The sequence below is a fragment of the Chelonoidis abingdonii genome, chromosome 7 (assembly GCF_003597395.2).
Source record: "Chelonoidis abingdonii isolate Lonesome George chromosome 7, CheloAbing_2.0, whole genome shotgun sequence".
NCBI classification, from domain to species: Eukaryota; Metazoa; Chordata; order Testudines; family Testudinidae; genus Chelonoidis; species Chelonoidis abingdonii.
In genome coordinates this window covers 16,184,581-16,205,264 of record NC_133775.1, presented here as the reverse complement: position 1 = coordinate 16,205,264, position 20,684 = coordinate 16,184,581, and the positions used below count along the sequence as shown (strand labels likewise).

General features: G+C 42.4%; 1 protein-coding gene across 2 annotated transcripts in view; it reads right to left on the bottom strand.

Annotated features, from left to right (window-relative positions):
- Positions 1-20,684, bottom strand: part of FGGY (FGGY carbohydrate kinase domain containing) — a 208,175-nt gene that overhangs the window by 152,804 nt on the left and 34,687 nt on the right. For both annotated transcript variants that reach the window (XM_075067644.1, XM_075067645.1), the window contains exon 5: positions 17,565-17,653. In XM_075067644.1, the coding sequence (XP_074923745.1) occupies positions 17,565-17,653 (89 nt within the window). The remainder of the gene's footprint in view (positions 1-17,564; positions 17,654-20,684) is intronic.

Below are 20,684 nucleotides of genomic sequence, written 5' to 3'. Positions count from 1 at the left end.
ACTCCCCCAAGCTCACTACCAGCTGGATTTCTTCGCTGGCCACCAGATCAGGAAATTAATCTATGGGGCCTGATCCCCACCCCTTTCCTCTCTCTGTGTCCCCAACCTCCCTTGGTGGGACACCCAGATTCAATCCTTGGATGCTAAAAGCAGGGGTAAATACCCCTTCCCCTTTCCTTCTCAGGCTTTGCCTCGGCGGTAACCTCTGTGTGACCCAAGAAAAACCAGCTTTTCGTTCCTCAGGACAATGGAGATGCATACCCACAGCTGGGCTCTGCACCCCCTTGCTCCAGGAAGAGGGAAAACTGTCAACCAACCAGAGAACAGAGAGAATTCTTTCGTGCTCTTTTCCCTGTAGTCTGCTCTTTTCCCTGACCCAAATAATGAATATAGCCGCACAGCCTGGGCTTTCCGCTTTGCCTCCACTCGGAAGAACTTTCACAGGTTTAAACAAGAAGAAAATATAAAACATCATCTTGCATTAAGAACTCAAATACAGGCTCTTGCTTATAAGAAAATATAAAAAACAGTCTGATTTAAAAGATAGGCCCAATTAAACACACAACAAATTAACATACAGGTAAATACATGAACCCCAAAGACCATCATAGCTGATTACTTGCGGTTCACGGGTTATTTTTACAGATGTTAGAAGAAGTATTAGGAGAGAATTAGAAGAAGACTTGTTCCTCATAGCTAAGAAAACGAACAAAGACCCCGAGTATAACAAATCCCGCCCGACTTTAAACAATCCAGTCTCTGATTGGGTCTCTGGTCAGGTGTTCGGTTCCCTTTCATGGTTTATAGGGTAAAAGAAACTTAACCCTTACTTACCTATCCATTTATGACAGCCCCCAAATCAAAGCGACAGTAGAAACTTTCACTGGAGGTGATTTTCTTACTAAACTTTAAACTAAACAGAGGAATACGCACAAAGCAATAGAAAATAAAAGCATGCAAAGTACAAGACTTAACATTGTCCAGGAAAAGTTTTAACTAGTGTAATTCTGGGAAACTCTCACCGGGAGAGTGCATCAGCTACTTTGTTTAGAAGCTCCTGAATGTTGTCGAATTTCGAAATCAAAATCTTCGGAGAGCTAGACTCCACCGAAGAAGTTTCTTGTTGTTTGCCGTTGGCTGTATGAAGCCACTTTAAGCGGCAGCATGGTTCAGTTTGTAGCTGAATCCGCCGTCCGCCAAACGTATGGGCGTAGCTTTCCAGGGTACACAATGGCATAGCATTCGCTTTTCACTGATGACCAGTGATTTCCCTCTCCGATAGTTTCTTGCTGAGGAACACGCAGATGGAGTTCTGATCCGGTCCTTCCTGCATAAGAACTGCTTCCTATACACGCTCAGGTGCATCGGTGGTTTACTAGGAGTGGTTTGTTCAAGGTCCTGGGGGCCCGTAGCACAGGGTCAGACGTGAGCGTCGCCTTAAGTTGGGTAAGAGGCTTCTGACACTACCATCAGTCCCATTAAACTGTAGTTGGCTGGGGCTTTTTGGTCAAGTAGGTCAGTGGTGCAGCGATTTGCTGTAGTGTGGTTACAAATCGCCTGTAATACCCGGCCAGCTAAGAAAGATTGGACGCTTTTCTTTGACTTTTGGACAGGCCACTTTTGGATAGCCTCCCCTTGGCTGTAGGCGGGTTTATGGTTTCCCTCGACCCTGATGCCAGGTAAGTCCACTCTCTGGTTTTGGCCTATTTGACACTTTTTGGCCTTAACAGTTAGTCTGCCTGCCTGATAAGCGGTCAAAGACTTTTCCAGGTTGTTTCTATGGTGTGCGGGCCAGGAGTAAAAAAATGGCCAATCATCGAGGTAGGCAACTGCATATTCTCCCAGTCCTGCGAGTAGACCATCTACCAGTCTCTGAAAGGTGGCGGGTGATTTCGCAGCCCGAAGGAGTACATTAAATTCATATACCCTGCAGAGGTGACGAACGCTTGACCTTCCCTTGCAGGTTCATCTAGTGGTACTTGCCAGTCCCCCTGGTAAGTCATGGTAAGATGAACTGGGCACTCCATACTTTTCACAATAGCTCATCGGTGCGTGGTATTGGATAGTTGTCTGGACGAATCACCGCATTTAGCTTACGGTAGTCCACAACAAAAGCGAGTTTCCCATCTGTTTGGGGTACCAGAACTACCGGAGATTGCCCATGCACTGGTAGATGAGCGGATTATAAAGCCCTCTGTAGGCATTTCTGGAATCTCCCACTAGTATAGCAGCCTGTGCGTGGGGGGACACCCGGTAGGTGTGGTGTCCCTCTCTTTCTTCTCTGCTCTCGTCTTTCGTATCTCTTCTCTCCCGTTGCTTTACCTCCTACCCCCACCCTTCCACTCCTCCTCTTACTAGATCTCATCGACCTCTCTCTTCACTTTCCTCCACCTCTATTCACCTTACTCCTCACCTTTCTTCTTTCTCCTATCTCCATCTTTTTTTGTTTCGCGCGTCCGCCTTCTCCTTCTCTGGTCCATTCCCGCCTCCCTTGCCCCCATCCTATCTCCTACCAGCACAGCTTATTCTACTGAACGGAACGGCCGTGAGGGAACCCTTTTCAACACACTGACGTGCAGCGCAAACAATTCCAGGAGCTGATGGCACCAATTCGCACCATTGTTCTCAGCTCACTCCTCCCAGGATGCTGAACGGGCATCACACTGCCATTCGACTCATCCTATCAGGTATCTATTGCTACACCACCAGGCAACCTTCACCTTTTTGGATGATTTTCTTTCATTTTTTCTTCCACGGTCCCGGCAGTCTTTCGAGATTCCTAATTTCCATTCCATTTTTTGACACTATCACTCATTCGCTTGAATTACGTCGTCTCATTTTGTTATCCCATTGTTTTTTATTTTTTGTTGTATTGTTTGTTACATCCTCAACCAGTCAATCTAGTCAGTTTCTTTCTGTGCCAATTCGTCAAATTATGTTCATTTTTCACATTTTCTATTTTCCTGTATTTTCTTTGGTTTTTCCTATTAATTTTTATTTCTCACAATACCAACCATTACCGTCACAAATTCATTTCTATTAGTTCTGCTTTACCGCCAGACGTTTTTTTCTGGATTGTCTCCATTCAGCCACACAGTTCAAACGATTTCAGAAATCTTCGTTGGCACGAAAACCATTTGGTCACCGCACAATTCTAATACAGACACGCCACATTTTTGTGGGATTGTTTCTACTACGTTGTTTTACATCGCGAACAAGATTTGTTTGTCACACTTTTATTTCAATGTTGTGTGGGTTTATGTTGTTTTTTTTTCATTTTATATTCCAATTTTATTTTTAACACTTTTATTCATAGACAAGCACCACCGAATAGCCAATTTTGATTTTTTACATTTTTTCACACTAATGTGCCTACACCATTTTTTCACCAATCTCGCAGCCAAGTTGTCCTCCCCCACCATTTCTTTCTACCTTGTTCGATGTCATTCGTTTCATACTATCACCTTATTCGTTTTTCAACACTCTTCTCGCGTACCATCAATCTCGATTTTTTTGCTTTCCCGAACCACTATTTTTTCCACTACATTGTTTTTCTACAATTTTTCCGTCCACCATATTTGCTTTATAGCACATTTCTGATATTTTGTTTTTATCTCTGTCAAACAATACTTTTATATCGTCATCGTCGAGCGAATTAGCACCGGTACTTTCTTAGTTACCATTACTCCGCTTTTCGCATACGTTATTATAACGAGACAGTCTTTATCGCTTTTCATATTTTTTTCACCGCGATTATAAAAGATTCATTTTTCTCAACATCGACTTCGTCTATTTTGTTTTTACAAGATTTTCATGTTCTCAATATCCATTAAAAATTTTTCCATGAAACCGCCGCATATTTTCTTTTTTTATTCCTTTTATCCAAACCGCGCGTGTTAGGTTCTTTTAGAGTTCGTTACCCATCAACTTACAAGCTTGCATATACTTCTTTTCTCCATGTTCCACTGATATGAGCGATTCATTATTTTTTTTTCATAACACCATTACCGAACATGTTTTCCTTGAGTATTTGCTCATCTATATGTCCTTCCACAGTACAGTTTTTTATTTTTTTTCGAGTATTTGTGTTTAGTCCTCGCTATTCATCGCAATCGAGACACATTTTTTTTGCATCGATTTCAGGTAAGCCCCCAAACTTTGGACGCAAAAGTCCAGATTTGGGACAGGACCAGACTGGTGGACCCTAAAGTCCAGGTCTGGGACTGGACGGCTAGATTACCACACCTTCTGCAGATACTAGGAGAAAGGGGTTATTATCTGAACCTTAACAGAGAAAGTGGTAATTAAGATTTTCATATATATGAATATATATTGCTCCAGCATATGATAAAAAGGAAAGAGTTGCTTAAATACAGGCTCCTTTTCCTTGATGGAAAACTTTATCTTCTAGATCACCCGAAATAAATGCAAATGACTATTATGGAAAAATGAAAGGTATAGGATCATTTTCTGTGGTGCAGTAATTTGTTTCTCCAAATCTTTCCTATGATGTACAAGGTTGCATTTAGAAGATGAAGGAATAAAAATGATTAACAAGAAGTGAATACATGACTTCTGATAGAAAGTGCTTAGGAACTTCTCACCCATCATTAGAAAGAAAGAACGAACCACTATCACACTGGGCGAGATCAGAGCTTAACAGCCAACAGAACACACATTCAATCCCTGAGATCATTTTCCTGAAATAGAAAACTACATATGTTTCTCAAATTTCACATCAAGCCACTGCATAGCCCAAACGGCAGGGAACAGCAGAGCCAAGCCTGCCTTCGGGCTTGTGGGAGTAAGCACCAGAAAACAAGATGATTCTTTCACATCACCACATTCCTCATTTGCTATCTAAACTTACAAACACCCCTGTTGAACAGAATTTGTAGCAGGGCTGCTTATCAAGCAGTCTTTACTTTGTCAAATTAAGACACATTGCCTGGGATTAGTGAGACTCCTTGAGTTCAAAATGACTTCATGCTTGGCTTAGAGTTCAATGTCTCTGTGGCAAGCTGCCAGTAATACATCTACTACAGCTCCTGCCCCCACTCCTTTTCTATACTGACCTAGCTGACTTTTTCCTAAAGGCAAACAAGCACAATACAAATTTAAGGGCCTGGCGCTGTCACTGTTAATTAAGAGCCCAAACACCTTTTTTAAAAAATCTTTATAGAAGTAACCATTTACATAAGATGTGAATGTAAATCCTTGAAACATATTGAGAGAGCGTATTTAAAGGTGTTAAAAACTTGGAATGCAATTTCATTCCACTGTACAGCTATAGCTAGACATTACTAAAGCCCTACTAAGAGGAAAGATGTGAAGATCATTTGGAAAACACATCAGTTTCTCTTGCTAATGTTTTGTGAAGGACATTTGTACAATAACAATAGCTAGCATTTTTTGTTTGCCTGTATGCTTCCTGGCAAACATTCACAATTCATGTTAACAATTTTTATAACCAAGACAGAAAGCTCCTGCAGACTATTTAGTAACTAGAGCCTCCTAGGACACAAACTTTTAAAGGGACATGTCCACTTGAAATCCAGTCAATTTCTAAAAATGAATTAAGTCATGTCCTGTACTGCACCTGTACTTGAGGCCCCAATTTGTGTGTGTATACAATCATATTTTCCTATTTTAAAGCATGTTTCTCTCCCCTCTTGCTGTGCATACAGAAAGAAGTGGAAAGTAACTGCCTATAAAAGGAGAAAACCGTGAAACTGGTTATATACAAATTGGTATCAAATGCACAAAGTAAACAAGCTGAATAACTAGGAATAACTATTCCTCTTTAATTTCCTTTAATTTCTTTCAGTTATAGACATCTTAGATGCTAGCTGTAATAATAATAGGTGCAAACTTTCAGACACAGTGTGATTTTTAAGTTGACCATTTCCCTTTAAAGTTTTGATTCTTTCTTCAAACAGCCATGATACTGGCATAGAAAGAAACAGGAATAAAATGAACTTAATATAAACTTTTTAAAAGATGAGAGGAAAGTCTGGAACATGGAGAGACAAAAAACCTCTTTGTAGGGAGGTCTCAGTTCTGCTCCCACTGAAACCAATGACAAAAATCTCAAATGATGTTGATGGTAGCAGGATTGTGACCATAAAACAGACATTCACTGCCAGGGTAATAAGTGCCTTGAAATACAAAAGGTTGATACCTTTACAACTAACGCTACTCAAGTAACCAGAATCTTGTTACTTTATGTCTAACTTTCTTATTTTAAAATAGAATTTTCTGGTCCAGTTTGCCAGTTAAACAGATTTCGGTTAATACTAATGAGAAATTAAGGTGATTATTTTGACCATCTGGACTATATTATTCCAGAAATACAAAAGAAGCAAAGAATTACAGGGATGCATCCAATTCACCGACTCATCCAAAACTACTATGAAAGACTTCTTGAATATGGATAGGCCAAGGACAGAATGGACATGGAGCCTGAGCTCCGCTCCCAACACTAATAATAATAAAAAATAATCATAGCTAGCTATTATATCATGCTTTTCATCATCAGATCACAATTTAAAAAGGTCTTTAAAAAGGTCAATATCATGATCCTGGTTATACAGATGGGGAAACTGAGGCACAGAAAGGGGAAGTGTCCTGCCCAAACTCACCCAGCAGGCTAGTAGTAGAGCCGGGAGTAGAACAGAGGTCTCTCAAGCCCCAGCCTATCCATCAGTCCACACGGCTTCCACTAGGCCATACTATAGATGCACAATTCCAGTAGGTCACACTACAAGTACAGTTATATAATGGACACAATTATCACACAAACTACCACAAAAAAATAAATTAAAAATGGAGGGCTCATGAAAAGAAAAAAGGTCCCAGTTTCCTCACAAAACAGGAGTCACCAAAATCCCTCTCCTCAATAATGAGGGCACTCCCATTCTTTCAGGCATAATACTTTTCTATCTTAGCTCCTTAGCATGTCCGTATGAAACATGTCACTGTTTCCACACTGGTGAACGGGGCAACTGAGCTAGTCTCAGATGACCACATACTGAATTCACTAAAAGCATGGAAAACTGGGACAGGCACAAAAGGGAGTGGAAAAGCAGGAAAGAGTCCTGTGGCATCTTACAGGCTAACAGACGTACTGGAACATGAGCTTTCGTGGGTGAATACCCACTTCGTCAGATGCATGAAAGGGAGTGGGTCTCTCTCTTGATTTGGAAAAGGTTCAGTCATAGGGCAGCATACTGTCGTCTCTGGCACAGGAAGTTCATGGACACTTTGTCCTACTTAAGAAATTAAAATATCATCCCTTGTTCCCTAAGATAAATTCCCCTTTTTCCCAAATGAGTCTGTGTCTGAAGTCTTGGGTTTCATTTTATAAACAGAACCCCAGACCCCAGCACAATCGAGGATATTGCCTCTGCCACATGGGCCATGATGCTAATCAGTGCAGCCTTGTAAAAGATGCCCAGGCCCTTTTCTTTCCAGAGAGAAGCCTGATTTTTAGACCAGGCATCTTTTGAAGTTGGCACAGAATGTAAACAAGGAGAAGCCGAACACCAGAATCCCAGCCAAGGAGTATTCATTAGTCATCATGGCAGTGCTGGGAAGGAGGGGGAGGGAAATTGACCACAAGACCCTGAGCTGATCCAGTTACTGCATCTTATTAACCCCCTTAAAAAGACACACACTCCTCTAACGGAATCATTTCACTCTCACCAGCCTGTTCCTTCTAATAAATTCTCTAACAAGCACCAATTTCCCCCCACAAACTCTTTCTCTTTCAAGTTTTCAGCACTGAACTATCTACCGACCTACATGTGGTAGTCAGTATAGACCCCCACTACCTTGCCTTGAATGGATTTATCCCCACAACCTGTCTGTGAGGTAGGAAAGTGCAATTATCCCCATTTTACAGGAGAGGAACTGAGGCACAGAGACTAAGTGACTTGCCCAAGGTCACATGAGAAGACTGTGGCAGAGCAGGGGCTTGACCCCAGCTCTTGTAAGTCACTGACTAGTACCATAACCACTGGATCATCCATTCTCCTGTTTTACTAATAGCTTCCATTGTTCCAAATAAATCAGGAGATGGATACTGCCTTCTGTTACACTAGTGCATATCTGAATGAACTCCGGTGATGCCAAAGGAGTTATTTTGGAGTTAATGCTGTGTAACAGAGCAGAATCTGACCCTAATGTTGTGCAAATGTTATAAAAGGGTCAGACCTCCAGTTGGTGTAAACTGGCAGCAATTCCAATTTACACCAGATGAGGAACTGAACTCAGGTATTCAACAGCATGATCACAAGAGAATCTATCTCCTTTCAGTCTGGTCTGTTTACAGGAATTTCTGTTTTTTTAATATATATTATATAGTAATAAATCGAATATTAGTTGACCATGTCTCACCAATGTTTCTTAAAGACCACAAACATCTTCCTTTGGGTCTGTGTAATGTAGACAATGCCAATAAATGTACGAATCAGCTTCTTATAGAAATTATTTTATTTGGGCCAGGTTCGGACGCTGAGATCTCTGTGAGGAAGCCACCTGCAGATAATCTCTCTTCCCCCATACAGAAGGGAAAGTATCAACTGCCGGCATGGCAACATCTTCTCTTCCAGAGACTCCAAGGGGCCAGTAACTAGAGTAATGAAGCAGGGTATCTCTGCAGGACTTTAAAAAAAAAAAAAGGCTGCTCAAATTTTGTGTCAATCATTTTGTCTGAATGAACTGTGCAGACTTCCAAATGGGATCTGAACCTTAGGTCTCCTCATCCCATTCTCAAGTTCTTACTTTCACTTTCCCAGCATTTCTACCTTCCTATGTACAGTAGGTAACTGTATTCTTTCTTTTACAAGCACACCCTGTGCCACATTGGACACACTCCATCTCTGTTATGGATCAGTTGATATTCTTAACTATGATTCCAAATCCTGTTCCACAGCTTTAATTTTTTTTAAAATGGTTAATCTTAAACCAAATAAATCCACTGGAGCCTCTACCTTTCCAGTGAGCGAATTGCTTGTAATTAGAGATGTCCCTGAAGCAAAATCCTGGATCAGAACACCCCTGATGTGGAAATTTGGATGTGGATCCAGATCTGACTTTGCAGCCTAGCTCCATTCTTGTTTGTGTTGCAGTCCTTAACAAGATTTCAGAAGCGTGCAGAAGAGGGGTGTATCTCTGACAACAGTTCTCCATCCACAATACAGTCACTTGTAGCTGGACCAATTGTGCATGGAAGATTATTTTTTAAGCTACCTTGACTCAAAACACCATATAAAGAAAAAGTTAGAGGTAATAGGTGGAGGAGGGTGGTGGTGAGTCATATTCACCATGAGTAAAAGTGCTGAGCCTTTGAAGAGCATTACTAACACATCTGAGAAAAACAACTCTCTCCTCCTCCCTCCCCCCCCCCCGAATAGCTTTGTTGAAACAAGCCAGGTGAAAATCTAAATGTCAAGACTGATGCCCAACCTTTCTATATTAAAAAAGTATCCATACAATTTTTTAAGGTAGAACCCAGCTGGGGAAACACATCAACCCTATAAAAAGCAGCACTGCATATCATTTAGAACAAAGGCCATATTTTTCATTGTTCCTAAGTAAGAATCTTAGAAAATGAATCCATTTTTGTATAAGGAAAATCCCAGACAATAATCCTCTGTGAACAGCTGGAGTTTACTGGAAACCTCTAAAAAGACAGCAATTTTGAACTCATTCTATGCAGCTACTGGATGCATGGTGTCTATCATCAAGACAACTAGTGACAAAAGGTAGTTGTTCAAATCTCAGAATATATGTTTGAGCTGCCTGCCTTCAGGTACATAAGGATATTTCTGTGGATTTTATGTAGATCCATAGTACAACTCGTAGATATGCAGTGAGGAGGATTCAAAACCAAAGTTATACAAATTTAAGCTTCCGAACACACGGAACTGTTTCAGTACACAGTTCCCTGATCCTGCAAAGATTTATACATGTGATTAACTCTACACACTGTCAGTAGGCCCACGGAAGCCAAAGGGGCTATTCACAGTATGTAATGTACGTGTGAAAGTCTTTGAAGTATCAGGGCCTCAGACCTGTACAAATGGTAATAAGCAGAAACAATGGGGTGCGTAGACATGGAAACATTTCGCAATAAAAATCCCTTCAGGATCATAGTTACTCTACCAAGGTATCCATCAGCAAAAACTTACAAGATTCCTCCTTTATTGTGGACGAGTTCTGCCACTTTTACTCACACAGACTAGTACTGTGCCTCACTATTAGTAGTCCCACTGAGAAAGAGTGCAAGAATCCAGTCCTTGGTTTGTTCACGCTTGCACAGCATTTTGAACACATGAAGTACACGGTACATTTGGAGTATACACCGGTATTCTACAGTATCATTCATAACAATTGGTGAGATTCGGCCCAGCACAGAATTCACAGCCCAGCAGAAGATGGGCCCAACACAGCTTTAAGCCACCACTGTGCCCTCCCAAGTCTGGAGCAGAACCGAGTGTAACTCCGACAACTCTGGAGATCCAGCTAACTTATAGCAGCCTGTCGCCAGCTGATTAGGAACAGCATCATTGCTGAGAAACTCCATAGCATTACCCTGACATAACATTCACACTCAAGCCCTGTCCCTAGCATACCTCTTATGACCGGGTTTATAAATGGAATCTTGATGACAACCTGATGTTGTCCTCCTTAGTTCTTGCACTTGGAGAATTCTCCTATCTGGATCTGGGGAGTTTAAGACTCCTTTTCTGCCTCTTCCAGCCTCTTTACCTGATGCACAAGGGCTGGAGAGAAGGCTGCAAATTTCACCCAATAAGCTTACAATAGCATTACTATAGTGCTTGGACTATCAGAGTAGAATATTTTGGTTTATTTATAAGAGCTCTCTACCCTGGCATTATTGTTCTTTGTATTGCAGTCATGTCTAGGGGGCCCAGTAAGCGACTGGAGGCCCACTGTACTAGACACTGATCACAGAAAGACCGTCTCAGCTGCAAAGAACTCACAATTTCTTATCTAACAAAAGATGACAGGCAGATGTAACAAAGAGATGGGAGAGCACCAGGTAACAGTAAGAGGACTATGTTTAGTGTAGTAAGCAGTGATCACAGCAAACCACCAGCCTTTCTACAGTCTAGCGTTTTGTGGGGAATCACAGCAACGGTGAGTTTTAAGGAGTGATTTCAAAGCAGATATAATAAGAGGCTTTAACACAGAAAGGCAGCTTTATCATCTCATTATCCTGGTTTCCATCAATCTTCCTCACTACTTCAGCAGCAGTTGTTACCAAACATTTGGATCCATGAGGTATTACAAGCAGGATGGCTGCAGACACAGTGTAACCCTTGCAATTTAATCGGATCATCTGTTTCCCCAAGAAAGACTTAAGGATTAGTCAGCATGACAGTGAAGTTTTCCTTTTAAGTCTAGGGGAAGACTGTGTTGTTCTTTCCCATCTGCTCTCCCAAGCAGCAGAAGGCTGGAGGTTAAGTGATCGTGTTTCCAACAAAAAACAAACACACACAAGGGACAGAAATATTTTATTTAAAAACTTTCTGCCGCCACTATCCAAGAAGAGGATGAGTGGCCCAACTCTTGTACCCCCTAAACTGGCAACATGACTGTCATTAAGAGAGACGATCGCTGGCTCAACATAGTAAAGGCCAGTGACTTGATCCTCCTACTTTCAAAGCTGTTAGTCTGTATCCTAGTGGGGTCAGGTTAAGATTGAATTACAGCACAAGCAGCTAGTTTCTGGGTCTCAATGTGCCAGACAGGGAGGACTGTTGTTCCTCAGAGGAAGAGAACATTTAAAAAAAAAAAAAAGGCAGATCTCTTTTACACAGAGTGTGACTGCCAACATTGAAAGCGGGAGGGAGAAAGAAGGCCTGGGAGTACTGTAACTTGATGCACCACTGCTATGGATTTCTCTCCTCTTAACACGGTAAAAAATAGCTTTTTTAACACACCCCCATTTGAAACCATCTCCTTCATTTAACAATGATCTGGAAATGCTGTGTTTCAGGCATTTCCCTGTGTTAGAGTTACACACATTGTTCAGATAAGACACGGAGTGCACACTTTTTAGCTTCCCAAGTCTTTACCACGCTGAGAACATTTCACGTTTTACTTATGTATTTTTTTTAAAGTATCAATCATCTGGCCCCGTGGCTTAGCGGTAGAGCCCAGTATGTTTGGGGAAAAGGGGGGGCTGAGTCCCACTCTGCTCTCTTACTCACCAGGTTGTCAGAGGGTGAAGTACTACAGAGGGCACTCACACCCCAATGAAAAATAGCTCAAAATTATCCTCTCCAGCTTGCTAGGTAGAATAAGTGGAAGACTGCAAGGACTTATAGCCAGGTAAAGTGGTAACAACAGGCACATATCTTCTGTGCACCCTGGAGCTCTAGGAGGAAGCCCGTCTCACAGTGCTGTCTATGGGGTGGCAGGTCCTGCCCTATGCCACACTCATGGGCAGGAACAATGCGAGGGAGGGGCAGGAATGGTCACATGCCCCTCCCTAGACGCCCTGGGGGGGGCACATTCCAAAGGGGGGTAGGAAGTTACAGCTGTGCTCAGGTACGTGCCTCAGGTCAGGAGAGTGCCTTCCTGTGCTCTGCGGCTGCTTGCCCTGCTCTGCCCTGATGAGCTTCTTTCTTGCATCGAAGGGGGCAAAATTGGAGGGAGGGAGCAGGGAGGAAAGGGGGGCTGCTAGGGACACTGGGAATGACTGTGGGGGATCATGAGGGGTCAGCATAGGCCAGGGCTGGGAGTCGGAGTCGGGGAGGGAGTGGCCGCAGCAAGGAAACAGCCACGTGGGCCTGGATGGATAGGCATCTGGTATTTTTTAAAGACTGAAACAAAGAGAAGCACCGAGGACATCTCTGGCTTGTAGGGAAAGAGTGGGGTAGAGTCTGTGTATGTAGTGGTAGCCCAGGGGCGAATGCTTGCCCACTCACTCTATTGCCCTCCCAGAATCCCAGGTCAGAATTAAAATATCCTGGATTTCCTCCCTCACATGATGAATCCCTTAGAATTAATAATGGTGAGACCACAATTCCCAGGGATTTTCTATTCAGGCCATCGTGTTTGCAGACAAGTGAACTTCACCTTGCTAAGGCCCTTACTATTGGGGCTCAAAGCCATGGGCCAGCTGTATTCTCTGGGCTGGGGTATAACTGCCGGAGCTCTCTGGTTGGATGCTCAAGTGGTTTGAACTGGGACTTTCTAACATGCCCAGGGCCCCTTCCTTGTCTCCTTGCCCCTCTTCTGAATGGGCAGGTCTACATGGGGAAATAGGCAGTGTTTAAAAACGTGTTTCCTAACCTGCTTGAACTATCACATTTTTCAATACAACCTATTTCCTAGTCTAGATGGGGGGGCCAACGTCATAGCCCCACATTCCATTCTTCCCTCAGGTATAGGCTTTACAGAAGGAAATTGATCTATTGTATAGTAAGCAGAGCTGTGGGTGTGTTTTCCAGCAATATGTCTTTTGGTTTTCATTATTCACCCTCTCTCAGAGCCTTGAGACAGAAGCAGTTACCTACTGTAGCGTCCTCTGTGAGCTACAAACCCCTGTTCTGTTTTTGCTGGGAGTGTGATTTGTAGTTAATGCTGGAAGAGCTGCACAGCATGTTTAGCTGATGGCCTCTTTTCATGCGATGCCCTTAGCAGCGCATTCCAAGGTGGCACCTCATTTCATATGTAAAGTCTTTTGACTGAGGAAGTTTGGACAGGTCAGGTGGTTTGTTTGCATTAGCACTCTGGTTTCTGTAGGTCTACAGCATATGTGCCCTATTCCCAGAGTAGCATTTTGGTGGTCTTGCTATGTAACAAGAGAGCCACTCCCAGCTCATATTGGAAATACAGAAAGTAGCACTGATGGCAATGATTTCACTGCAAAGAGTTTGCCAAGAAAGGAAAAGGACAAAGTGGTGTTAGCTGCTTTCTCCCACCAGGTGCAAAGTACACAATGGGTATGCAGTGATCCTGAGTTTTACCTTACTGCATCCATCCCTGCAGGGCTGAATGTTACATTCTATCACAATATGTGGATACCTAATAGGGGCTTATAGAAGTTAGAAGCTGTGAAAATACTGTATACAGAGTGGGGTATTAAAAGGTATGCTGTATTGTATACACTGGTGGGTTGGAAGGTATGGCATATTGTGTACAGGGGGGTATGGGAAGGTATGCTATACTGGACTGTATACAGTGAGATATTGAAAGGTATGACACATTGTTGCACTTTGAAAGCTAGGGGTATAATTAATCTGTTGCAATTCCCCTGACTCCAGTGAAATTACACCAGGGGTAAAATTGGCCTAGTAGATTTAATTCTTTTTTCTGTACTGCTGCAAAAATATCTTATGGCTTACAGTGTTCCAGAAATCCTCAGCAACATACAGTTAGTTATTGTTTGTTCCCTGCACTTTAATGTAACAAAAACTAAAATGAATAGAGCGATTTAAGGCTTAAGCCATAAAGGAAGCAGGTCAAATGTACAATTGAATTGACTGAGCAACACAATAGGTGTCCCAAAGCTGGGCTGCTAAGGAGAACCTGGTGTCTTGTGGAGAGATGTAATAGATCTGCTCTGCTCCCAAAGCCAAGCAGAAAGTAGCAGGTCAGTGGTGATGAGGAGGTAAACCTGGTCTAAGATGATCACACCATTATCTGTCCCTGGTATTACAGACCTAGGGGCAGCTCTCTGCTTATGCAGCACAGAGTGAACTTGAAACACCCAAAGGAATCGCCCCAGTGCCAGCGATGGTTCTACTGCTGTCTGCATCTACTGTGCTGGAGATGACTGCGTGGCACAAGGGAAAGCAAAGGCTTCTCAGAGGCAAGGAGGAGACAAAGTATGTGAGGGAAGGGGAGGAGGCAGAGCTAGGCTCCGATATACCCAGTTCTCAGCTGGCTTAAGGTCTTTGGGGGATCTTGCCACTTGGGCACAGTGGAGAATTAAGCCCAAATCACTGAAATAAGCCTCTTGGCCTGGCATCCCCATTTATATAGCTGCTGTTACAGGAAAACAGTCTTACATTTTTAGCCGATGGCTGGTCTTTTAAAATAAGAGTTGCACAGCACAGACTCACCCCTGCGGCATCTCATGCGGGTCGTCCTCGGGAATTAGCTCTTTGACCCAGAAGTACCCTCTGCAGGCCAATGATCCACTTGCTGTTGGCCCCCGTGCCCTCCCAGGACCCCGGTGCCCTTATCTCAGGGTTCTGCCTCCTGCAGTACCCCACAGTCTTACTGGGTTTCCCCATCCCCTATCCCCACGTTGCCTCAGTCGTGGCTACTGCCAGTCTCTGTTTAGCCCTTGTGCCCTGGGGCGGACTGCAGTCTATCAGCCAATCACCCAGGCAACAAGGGTTTGGACTGGCTGCCCCTCTGCAAGCCCAATACCTAGGAGGCCTAGAACTAGGCCCTGCAGCCCAGGGAGTTGCTGGCCTAGGGCTTCCCAGCTCCTAAGGACTTTCCCCAGCAGCCAGCCAGCCAGCCAGCCGCCCTGCCCCCCTCCCTCGCTCCCTCCCTCCCTCTCAGGTCAGAGTGAGACTGCTCCCTCTCACTTCCCTGGCCTTCTTATAAGGCCCAGTTGCTTAGTTTGGGGCATGGCCCCAGCTGCAGCCACTTACCCCAATCAGCCAGGGTTTTACTCCCCTGCCCAGCCTCAGCCCTCTGCAGGGCTTTTCCAACCCCTTCTGGGCTGGAGCAGGTGTTCACCCTGCTACAATAAGTAATACAGAAGTAAAGCTGGATCAGATGTCTCATTGGTTTGATGGGGATATAGCAGCTCAAGGGCATTACATTCTCATTCACTTTAGCAGGGTTCAAAGCCAGCTCGACAGCAAATCAATGACACATTTTTGTGCACTGTCTGAGCAAGATCTTGCTAATTTGTGTCTAAGTCCCCATTCTGTTGTCCAAATTGCACCACCATAATCTTTAAATTGTGCCCCCTTACTATCAGCAGTTACTAGTCGCCTAGGCTCACAGATGTGCTTATACAGCACAACTAAGACCATAATTTTTAGCATTCTGTGAGCAGATGGAAAAGAACAGTAGTATCTCCCTTTGTCCATCTTCAGCCAGAAAGTCGGTGGCCAGAAGTGAAAGTCATGCATACTTTCACAAAGCACTGCCGTGCACGATATCTCTGTTTGGAACCTTGGGATTCATCCTCTTGACACTAGTGCAGGTCAGACATGCTGTGGGGCAGCTGAGAGGGAAACTTCAGACTACAAGCTCTTTGGGACAGGGATAGTCTTTTTGTTGAGTGTTTGTATAGTAAAATGGGGTCCTGGCCTATGACTGGAGCTCATGGGAGCTACCGCATGACAAGTAACAAGAACACTAAGTTCTTACAATAAATAATACTCTTTACCAGGGGTTGGTTGGTTCATTTGGTACTGGTCCAGTCGTGGAAGTGAGATTCTTGACAACTGGTGGCTTGTCTTAAGTAAATGGAAAGAGAGAAAGTCCTAAGCTGAACGCAAAAAGGTGAGGGGCAAGGGAGACCTGCCCTATATTCCTGGAGAATCTCAGGGTACATCTATGCTGCAAAAAAAAAAAAAAAAGATCGGGGGCAGTGAGTCTCAGAGCCTGGATCAACTGACTCAGGTTCACACTATGAGGATAAAAACATTCTGACATCCTGGCTTGGGCTACAGCCCCGGCTCAGACTCTCCCCCAAACCGGATTTCAGAGCCCAGAGTACAGCCTGAGTCAGAACATCTACAGTGGGATTTTTAGCCCTATAGCACAAGCCCGAGACAGCTGACCCAGGCTCCGAGACACAGTGTCGTGAATCTTTTTTTGCAATGTAGACATACCCTTAAACTGTGCCGGGTCTGATTCTCCACTTACACTAGTTTTACATACTTACAACTCCACTGACTTATACCAACCTGAAAGTAGAATCACACCTTATGTATTTTTTAAATAGCTAGTATTGTATCTTACTAAACGTTCAAAAGTACTTGTGCATCTGTGGTGTAATACTCTCTTTAATCAGAATTTTAAGTAATTTTCTCAAGGCCACACTATTAATCGCTCCCTACAATATACATAACACACACTGATATTTGAGGTTAAAGTCTGTGCTTTTCTGGGATTGTTTTGGGAGTGATGTTATACCCATTGTTCATTTTTAACAAGATTTATTAGATCTCACACAGGCTGAAAAAAAATGTTTTGTTTGGGGGTTTTTTGGTCAAAAATTGCAGCAATTTCATTTGTCAGTGAAAAAAAAATTCAATGAACTATAACTTGAAATAGGTAAAGCAATCTTGCTTATGTTCCAAAAATGGAGCACAAGGTCAATTAACTGATGGTTGTAGCAACATACTGTATCTGAGGATTACAGCGCTCACAGGAACGACTGTGTTCAGGAATGTACACTGGAAGTCGGAGATAGGTTCAAGATGTTTTTGAATAGGCTAAATCACATACAGATGTACATACAGCATGTCCAGTCAAAATGATTTAAGGCAGAAACATGCACAGGAAAAATAGATGAAGAAAAACAAATCATGCAGTTATAATTAACATACCTTGTAGTGACACCTGTTGCTTTCCATGATAAGAAATCTGGAAGATCAAAGAAGTAGCCTGCCTTTTCCCAGCAAGACTCTCTCAAGTTCTGACAAAATTTAAAAAGAAATAGACGTAAGTTGCAATCATGGTCTGCCTTCATTTTTAAAAACAAATTCTAAGTCACCTGTCAGTTACCTAAAAAAAACTCCATTGTTTTCCTAACGTAAAACTCTGATCCTGCCTCTCTTCAACCTGTGACTACTCCACTGACTTTAAAATGATTTACTGGCTACAGTGCTGGGTTTTTCACTTGCCAGATGGTGCTAATGAGAACCCAGTTTTTCCAAATTTGGGTTTACAGAGTTTAAAAATGGCAGTGTGGAGCCTTCACCTGCTAAAATTAACAGCAATTTCCCCTTTGGAGCGCCACTATATCAGTCTCCTTTTAAGTTCAAAATGCAAGAAGAAAAATAAAATAAATCGAGTGCAATAATCAAGGCAAATTCTAGCAAATACTCTTAGCAGGAGTGTGGTCCCTGCAAGCCCAGGACTGTAATGTGGCATTGCCAAATTACTAAAGACCTCCCCGCCAGGCTTGATAGTCTACAGAGAACCCCAAACTGTAGTCGATCACTTGCTGGTCTATCTGCAGACAGATGGCTGTTCTCTTTGTTACCAGCTTCTAAATTTAAGATGACGACGGCTAAAATTAACAAAATATTTTCTCAATATTACTTTTCCATGTAAGCAATCATTGTACTTGCCATCAAGATGTCAAATGATAAAGAATGGATGAGGATGTGGTCTGGACAACTGTGAATTGGAAGGGAGTTTTCCCAGGAGTTGGTCTCTATTAAGATGTGGTATATACTATGAAAAAAGTGCAAGAATCACTGGCCTACAATATATAATGGCCCTGACAAGCGGCCACTTATCAATCTATCAAATTGTAAGTAACACAGTAACGAAACTATTACCATAACTTACTGCTGCCAAACCCAAGCGTTCAAAAATTATGAGTCAGGCCTTCAAAAATTGTGAGTTGGCTTTAAACAACAAAAAATCCCACAAGATTTTTAAAAAAAAATAAATTGTGGGCTTTTTTGTTCGCATCTTTCTTTTTGAGCCTTTTTTTCCTAAAAACAGGAGGTCTTGAAAATTACTTTTTTTTTTAGGTAATAACAGCTGAGATTCTCATGTAATTACATGACTCCCAAAACTGGCACTATATGTGAAACATTAATATTAATTATTAAGAGACTCACACTAAAATCATTGTGTTTACTCTTTTCTTCACTCCATGATTGACAGTGGCTGTAATTCCTGAGTATAAGAACATAATGTCTCAAATTTGTCTTTGAGATGCCTAGTGCATTAGGGGCAAATTTCTGTGCTAGTAGTTTTGTTCTTAAACTGCTGCACAGTAAGTACAGTGCACGTTCTTGCTAGTAATAGAATTTTTTTTCCCTTAGAGAGAGCGAGGGAAAGTGAGCTGGAGCTGGAGAAAGTGACAATGATGAAGAAATAGTCATATGCAGGTAGACTTGGAGGCTTAAGGTGCTGTAGGTTGGACAGAGGTGCTTTGGCAGAGCTGCGTGGAGATGTTTAAAAAAAAAACCAAACACTTACCTTCACTATGCTTAACTTTTAGGAGTGCCATGCACCTTCAAAAATGTAGTAAAGCATAAGTACCAATAGAAATAAATATAATTACCATTTTCTTATTCATACTACAGTAAGCTTCCCCAACCAGGATCAGGACCCAATTGTGCTAGGCATGTACAAATATAGTAAAAGATAGTCCCTATTCCAGAGAGCTTATACTCCAAATAAATATAAAAGGTACTCACAGTTTAACTAACTCTGTGTTCAGCACAGCACAGTACTATAATCTTTTGACTCCATTTGTTATGTAATTGCAAATTTAAAGTCTCAAAAAGTTATTGGGGTTGAGTCTGCAAGGCCAATAATATAGGAAAATGTCATTTCAGAAATTAAGATGTAGCCAGGTAAACAATGAAAACAAGAGCATCATTTTGGTTTCGGATCATCCAAAGAATCCAGCTCCATGTTCTCTGAGGTTTCAACCCTCTAGAGGTCTCAGGAAGTACTGTACTCCTATTGAGGCCTGAAAACAAAAGCTTCAATCACAGCCTTCTATCATAAAAAGCACTAGTGATGGATGCCTATTTCAGATCACTTTCCTCCCAGACATGTATGGCTGCTAGTCATTAACTGTGCATTTGCCTCCATGGCTAGAATTTGGCCCTTTATATTTTAATTCAAAGGGCTAGTCAGCCTGGCTTTTTTGACAATATAAACCTTGAGCTACTGGTAAAAGTAGGATTTCTGTCTGGTAATCTTGTGTTTATGAAAATAGACACCAGGCTAGGATTAATCATGTAACTCAAACAAACTCAGCTATTCAGCAAAGAGAGTCACTGAATCCTGATTTCATTATTTCATAAATCCCCCAAAAGTTACAAGTTAGCAACCCTATGGTATGGTGTTTCATGGGTGTCCAAATGATTCATTCTTTGTCATGTTGATGCTATGTCATTACTAGCTAGCACAGACAAAAATCATATCATGCCCTGATGCATTTTTCAAATGAGTATAAACATCTCCATATTCTCTACACTTGTTGAAGTTCACTACTTGATTTTCACTCCCAGACAAGGAATCCACAACCACATTAAAAGCATTATGGAAAAGTCCCAAGTACATTCTCAATCCCATATTCATATCCTGCGACTCATCCTCCAAACTCACGTTTAAAGAAAATAAATTCAGTCCCTGTGTTTTCCTGGGGCTCCTCTAAACTCTCCTCCACTCATTTTTCCTTTCTTCATGCCCAAACCATAAACCATAGTTAATCCTCTTTCTGAGACTGTCACAGAGGACCCTATAAACACCATTTCTGAAACAGCTTGGGGTGACACATTTGAACAATATGAAGCTATCTCCTCCCTTGGGTGCTTACCTTGCTGCCTCTTCAGCATTCTTACCACCCTATGGGAAGTAAAGAGAGAGAGAGAGAGAGAGAGAGAGATTGGGAAAACAGATAAACCCTAGCTCTTTGGTACAGCAATACTGCACTGCCACTGTATCTACATACCAGCTTCCATCTTTGAAAC